General features: G+C 39.7%; 1 protein-coding gene across 1 annotated transcript in view; it reads left to right on the top strand.

Annotated features, from left to right (window-relative positions):
* The first annotated feature begins 5,355 nt into the window (after positions 1–5,355).
* The window catches only part of SNX25 (sorting nexin 25), a 32,273-nt gene continuing 30,457 nt past the window's right edge, over positions 5,356–7,171 (top strand). Inside the window, exon 1 of the mRNA XM_017862577.1 lies at positions 5,356–6,231. Within this exon, the coding sequence (XP_017718066.1) occupies positions 6,040–6,231 (192 nt within the window). The 5' untranslated portion in view covers positions 5,356–6,039. The remainder of the gene's footprint in view (positions 6,232–7,171) is intronic.

The raw sequence follows: 7,171 nt of genomic DNA, 5'->3' as shown, positions 1-7,171 counted from the left end.
CCTTGTAGACACATTTACCCAATTTTAATGTTTGACCATAAGGTAAGATTTTATAGACCCTTTTAACCCTTTATAATTTTGTTAAGGAGCAGGTTAGTGCTTTAAGAAAACCCGTTGTGCTTTTATTTTAATGCTCAGTTTACAGAAAAACTGGATGATACCCCTTCAACTTTAGCCAAGATGTTTACACACAGAATTTCCTTTACAATTAACCTTCCAAAACTTGCGTAAACCTTCTTTTTTATTTTATTCAATTTAAAACAATTCTTTAACCTTTTAATCTAGGTAAAAATCCACATTCCTATGCCTCCTTATAATCTTTTTACTAAAAGTATATGTAAAATGTTTTTTCAGTAGTCTTAAATACATATTACACTGTTAACTTTTAGCAACCTTTACTTTTGTTAGTAAGTTTGGGATTTTAATTATGTACTAGGTGGAGAGCTAAGGACCTAGACAGAAGTGCAGATAAGGTCTGACTTATTCCAGCATTTGACTCCGTGTGGCCTGGGCCTTCTCTAGCTGTGAAGCAGGCAGGTTGTACAGCTAAGAGTTATAGTAGCATTTTATAAAGCATTCAGGAGGCTTAATCACTTTTAAATTGTACAACATTTCTTATATGAATTCCCTTTTATAAAATTTTTCACAACTTACACAATCTCTGACATGCCTCGACTTTCTGATTGGTTGTAAACATCCCTCTCTTTAAACAACCAGTTAATTTACTTTAGGACAGGAATTTACCATATAAGATACTTTTTAATGTAAATTATCTTTAATATAATTTGCATAGCTAGGGGGTATGGCTAATTTCACATGTCCCCAGGCCTTATCTATTTTTGTGTATTAACTTAGTTTACAGTTTAGCTTTGAAACAAAGATGGTAACAATCCTTTCCCAAAACAAACTTCCTTTATGTCTGTGGACTAGACTGCCTAAAGCCACAAGATTAGAAGTTAGAGTATTTCACTAAATAGTTCAAGATGTAGCTAACTTTATTAGACCAATATTAATGTTTCATTTATTTAAAAAATTACACAAGCAAAGATTATTCCATCTGGGCTGAGTTATTATTTTGTAGCCTGTATGCTAGATTTTGACACCTTATAGTATTTGGCAGATAAGTATGAAATTGCTTGATCAATAAATGCAAGCAAAAATGTATGCGGGCAATTCTTAAGACATTTCTGATCTTACTGTGCCAGTAAGTTGTAAAGTCTCGTGAACTGAAAGATTGCATAGTTTTTACTTTTCTCGTAAAAATATTTGATTTAAGCACTTATTTTTATTAGGCCAATTAATTAGAGCTCTTTTAGTAGATATTGCACACAACACATTTATAGCCACACAGACACCCAGAAGAACATCCAGTAGTTATAAGATTTTTTTTTCTAATTTCCCAATTGGATTATTGGCCTTTGGGTGAGGCCCTTCAAGAACAAAGGCTGGGAAAACAATTTCCATGGCCTAATAAACAAGTGTAGCTGGAAGACAAAGACAGATTTTGAGAGGTACTTATTCACCTCTAACTCCAAGGGTTCCATAAAGAAAACAGATTTTTTCCCAGAACGGGATTTGTGGCACTTTTTTGGTTTTCCCAAGGAGCCCCAGGCCACCAGATGTCATTTTAGGGTCTTTCATACATGCACCAAGAGTGGCAAGACAGAGTGGAGAAAAGTAATTTAGTTGACTGGGAAAAAGCCTTTTCCAGGAAAACAAGATTTATGAAGAGGAAAACATAAAGGCCTTTTAAATATACTCATAGCTTGGATATTCATTTTAATTAAGTTGAGTGCTCTTATTGGGGTGAGGGTGGAGGTTAGAGTTATATAAATGTCATGCCAAGTTAAATTAAAGAATTGAGTTATGTGTAGGAATTCCCTGTGATAATGAGAGGGATTTTCAGAAAAAGATCCTAGGTGCTGTTTGATCTGTGACAAATCAAACATGGAGAAAGGGACATGAACGCAAGCAGTGCCTTCAACCCCAGCTGCTTCCTGGAGGGGGAGAATGGCGGATTGACTGGTTGGAGTAGTTTTTGAACAGGTAACAGGTGGAGAAGGAGGAGGAGCAGGATTTGGGACTGAAGGCTTGGGGGCAGGAGGGGCCACTGGGGTGGAGGTTTGAACAGGTGAGGAGCAGATGCAGGGGAATAAGAATACAGAGGGGATCCATCTGCAGGCTCAAAAGGGGTTTCCAAGGAAGGAGTTTTGAAGGAAGGAGTTTCAGAAGAAGGAGAGACCCAGGAAGGGTTTTCATTAACAAGAAGGATTTCATGAGGGGTGCAAGCTTGACATAGGGAGGGTTGGGATCTAAGGTAGAAGAAAGCCTGAATATAGAGAACCACTTGCCATTTGCTATTCGTGGTTGTAAAATTGTCAAGATCCCTGAGAATTTGAAAGTCAAAGGTGCCGTTTTTGGGCCATCAGTTGTCGTTATCTAATCTATATTGGGGCCAGGCTGTGTTGCAATGAAAAACCAAACGTTTTGGCTTTATGCTTCTTATAAGCCAAGTTTCGTGAGGCTGTGAAGGACATAGGAATGTGGGATTGTTTGCCACCCATGTGGACGAGTGAGAAGAGGCTGAGGGTATCTGTTTTTTTGTTCCAGGCATCCCCAGACAAAAGACAGAGACCCGAAGTCCTCTTTCCAAAAGAGGATGGTTAAGCTAAGAAGAAACTGGGTGTTCCCAAGATTTCTTCTAGTTTAGTCCCACTGGTCCTCTGAGGATCAGGATGGCAGACCTGACTTTCCTGGGTACTGTGAGAAAGCCTAGGGAAGGCAGATTTTACCAGTTGGCTGGATTCGTGTCTGATGTTGGATGTTCCAGTTGAAATCAGCAAAGGGCCTCTTTGACTGGAGCCGCACAAGGAAGACAGAGAGAGAAAAAGAGAGAGAAGGGAGGATGACGGAGGAGGAGGGGACAAAGACTAGAGAGCTAAATACACGTTGTGGGTGGTCGGAGGTGGATTCCTGAGACCTGAGGGTTTTAAGAACCCAGCTGTGAGTAGCCCCAGCCTGAGCCTCACAGTCCGCTTCAGGTTAGTTGTCCTCCTCACGCAAATCACTCGAAAAGTAAAGTGAGAGACAAGACAGGTTGGGTGGCCAGAGACTCAGGATCCAGCAGGACGGGCTGCTGCTGCCCACTGCTTCCTGAGTTGCAAGAGAGTCTCTATCCCCAACACCCATCCTAGGTTTCAGCATCAAATGTAAGAGTTAAAGAAAGGAAAGAAACATAAAAAGTGGCTTAACAGTCAAAGACAGGTTTATTTTGGAGAATAAAACCGAGAGGGGCTTCTGGCCGATTTCAGTTAGGAGCACTCTCTCTTACAGACAAAGAGTATTTATTGGTTTTAGGGTGAGAGAGTTTATCACAGGCTTGGAATGTTTCTTTGTGGAGAAGAGGTTTATTACAGGGTTGGAATGTCTCTGGTCAGAGGGAAGGTTATCTTGGGGCTGACATCTCTCTGGCTAGAGGGTTATCTCAGGGCTGGCATGTCTCTGGTCAGGGAGGGATTTATCTTAGGGTTGGAATGTTTCTGGTTGGAGATGGCATTTGTGGTTTATGGTCTTGCTGACCTTAGCTGTTAGGCTGATGCCCTTTGGATTTAGGCAGTTTTTGGTCAAGGGAAACTTAAAAATGGTGGTGCTTGTCCAAGATGGCGATGCTCCTGCTCTGTCAGTTAAGCCACACGTTAAGTCTAGTTTTCTTATAGCGTACGCAATTATTTTGGATAGCTCCAGTTGCCACCTCTTATTTACTGTTAGTGACCCCTATGAGTTTTAAGGTTTGCGTGAAAAGAAACAAATTGTTTTATAGTCATCTTACATAGAAAGATTATGATTTGTCTTGGATTTTTTCTTTCTGCCCAGTGCACTATCTCCAGCCCTGAGGACTCAAGTGCTTGCTCTTGATGGTATTAGAAGTCATCTTGGGATCTCTGAACTGTTGGTGGTCTGAGCTTCATATACATTCTTTTTTTTAAGTTTTGTTACTTGGTCCTTTACATGTAAAATCACTGAACTGATTAGTCCGAAATTCACAATTTATTGCATTTTATTTTTGATAGGTCACAGTTTGTTGTATCTATGTTCTCTCTCTACTTCAGAAATTAAGATGATTAATTTTACAGCAAATGCTGTAAAAGAGGTTATTCAAATTAATTAAAACATCTATACTCAGCAGATACATTGAATAAGGATGTGAACTGACATTTGATGTGAAGTGACAGTAAACAAATAGGAAAAAGTATCTATTTTCACCTAGGATTCAAAGAGGGCTGATACATAACTGACCTTTCGAGAACTCCGACTCTTTGTTCCAGTAATCTCTAGAAGTGGGAACTTTAGGAAATGTATCCTAGGAAAATAATTAAAATGTAGAAAAAAGTTTATGCATTTGTTTGTTTCTGTACATCTGGGATAGCAATAAAGCAGAATCAACCCATAACAGGAGCATCGTTAGGAATGTGCCTCATAAGTTCTCAATGCCATTGTTATTCTAATTATTCTCATACAAGGCTGATTTAAAAATGGTAATTTTGAAGGTGATAATACCCTCAATACCCAGCATTGTGTGTTATATGAAGAAGGCAGAATACCCATTCAAATGAATACAAAGTATGAAATTATATATCATTTATATATATATTTATACACAACCAGTTAAAAGAACATATGGGCCGGGTGCAGTGGCTCACATCTGTAATTCCAGCACTTTCGTAGGCTGAGGCAGGTGAATCACTTGAGGTCAGGAGTTCAAGACCAGCCTGGCCAACATGGTGAAACTCTGTCTCTACTAAAAATACAAAAATTAGCTGGACGTAGTGGTGAGTGCCTGTAGTACCAGCTACTCAGGAGGCTGAGGCAGGAGAATGGCTTGGACCCGGGAGGCAGAGCTTGCAGTGAGCTGAGATCACTTCACTGCACTCCAGCCTGAGCAACAGAGTAAGACTCTGTCTCAAAAAAAAAAAAAAAAAATGCAAAAGCCTATTTTCTATGACCATTGGTACTTTATTTTCCTTGAAAAGTTTTAATTTGCTGTTTGTTACAATTACTAAAAGTTAGAACAAGAAAACCTGAAAGAAAGTTAAGGAGAGGCCGGGCGCGGTGGCTCCAGCCTGTCATCCCAGCACTTTGGGAGGCCGAGACGGGCGGATCACGAGGTCAGGAGATCGAGACCATCCTGGCCAACCCGGTGAAACCCCATCTCTACTAAAATACAAAAAACTAGCCGGGCGAGGTGGCGGGCGCCTGTAGTCCCAGCTACTCGGGAGGCTGAGGCAGGAGAATGGCGGGAACCCGGGAGGCGGAGCTTGCAGTGAGCTGAGATCCGGGCACTGCACTCCAGCCTGGGCGGCAGAGCGAGACTCCGTCTCAAAGAAAAAAAAGTTAAGGTTAAACCGGAAGCTGGATCTCAGCGGTTCTCTGCGGTGCCCTGCATGCTGTTGCTGCTCATGGTTCTAATTCCTGTGCTGTTGGGTAATCCAGCCAGACTTTTCCAAGTTACAGAGTTCTTATGAATATTCAGTCACTTTCAAATGCTGTTTTACTTGTAAAATAATATACCTATTGATTTGTAGAATATATCAAGAGAAGGACTGAACAAAGTATATACTGAAAATACTTTCACTCGTGGGAATATGGTAATTTTCTTTTATTGCATGAGTTTTTAATAATATACTTAGGAGACTGGAAAGAAGCCAAAAGTCAGCATCTTGGTTGAAGATTAGGTACAGAATATCAGGTCGAGTTGGGAAGAAAACTGAGTTGCCGTCCCTTGTTCTATGCAGATTTCCTGAGACATACCACTTGGGAAATAATGGCATGGGATTTCCCCCCCTTTTTTTAGGCTATGAAATGTTTCCTTTTGCAATTCTGAACACCATTTACTTTGGTTCCAAAGACTTTGATTTTCTCTTTGCCGAGAAAAGCAGTCTGAATTTTCTAGTTTGGTATTCTTTCCTTCCTGAAATGTAGTATTTTGCAACAGGGTATCGTGACAGATAATAATTACTGAATTTTCTATCATTATAAGATATGGTGGTATGTGACTCTCCCCTCCAGGGCCCACGAGATGAGGCTGGTGAGGAAGCCGCGGATGACAGTACCAATCGGATCAATGAACAAGCCAGTTTTGCTGTAAACAAACTGCGAGAACTAAATGAGAAACTTGAATATAAAAGGCAAGCTCTAAATTCTATTCAAAATGCACCAAAACCTGACAAGAAGGTAACTCTTTGCTTTCAAGGTTGTCTTTGAAAGTTTACATTTGTCTAATTTGGTAGTTTTCAGTTGAGGTTGAGAAGTGTCCGTTTCTTTTAAAATAATTTTAACCATGAGCAAGTTCTACTGTTATTTTTTTGCTTCTATAATAGAATTAGAAAGCATTTGTTTTTAATCTCTTATGGTTTGAAGTTCTTTCTCAGTTTCAGCTGTGAGTAACTCTGTTCTTTGCATCTGCTTTGCCTACAGGGCCTTTGGGGAACAGGCTAAGCTTTATCTTGTGCCAGGGTCATTTCTGGAAGTTAATTAAATACTCGAGGACAATCTTTTGGAAAAAAAAAAAAATGTTTTCTTTTAACTGCTGCAAGTGCAATTTAGGGAACTTGACAGTATTGTACAGGAAATACATTGTTTTGCTAGAAAACAACAATTTGAAAGTTTAAAAATGTACAGCATCTCACTAATTGACCTTTCTCAAACCCAAGCTGTGGTGTGGCTTTTTGCTTTGTGTTTTGCTCCTTAGAATTAAACAAGGAGGTTTCTCTAATATAGATATGGCTCATGCACTTTGGTCTGCCAGATTGGTCTCTGGCACTGTCTGAATGTGTGTTTGAGGATTTCAAGTGGTCAACATGAGAGCAACTGAAAATAAAACCATTTCAGTGAGTCACAGTGGGTTTTCCGCGAGCGTGTGCCCAATCCTATTGAGCCTTCTTTAGTACTCTTTTTGTAGACATTCAAATGCTTTTGTAGTAGGAGAATATTCCTGAAACAAGATATAAGAAAAACTGGTATCATGAGCCTGTCAGCAATTTACAATTAAAATATCTATTCATCTGTAATCCAGTCACTGTCTAGTTAAACAGTGAGTTTTCTTTAACAAAGAAAAAGCAAAAGAGAAGGAAGAAAGACCTGCAAAGGTGTGTCATCTTGGTTAGTAGTAATA

The sequence above is a fragment of the Rhinopithecus bieti genome, unplaced genomic scaffold, assembly GCF_001698545.2.
Source record: "Rhinopithecus bieti isolate Rb0 unplaced genomic scaffold, ASM169854v2 scaffold_56174, whole genome shotgun sequence".
In the NCBI taxonomy this organism is placed as follows: Eukaryota; Metazoa; Chordata; class Mammalia; order Primates; family Cercopithecidae; genus Rhinopithecus; species Rhinopithecus bieti.
The sequence above is the reverse complement of the archived record's forward strand: the minus strand, read 5'-3'. Positions and strand labels throughout refer to the sequence as shown.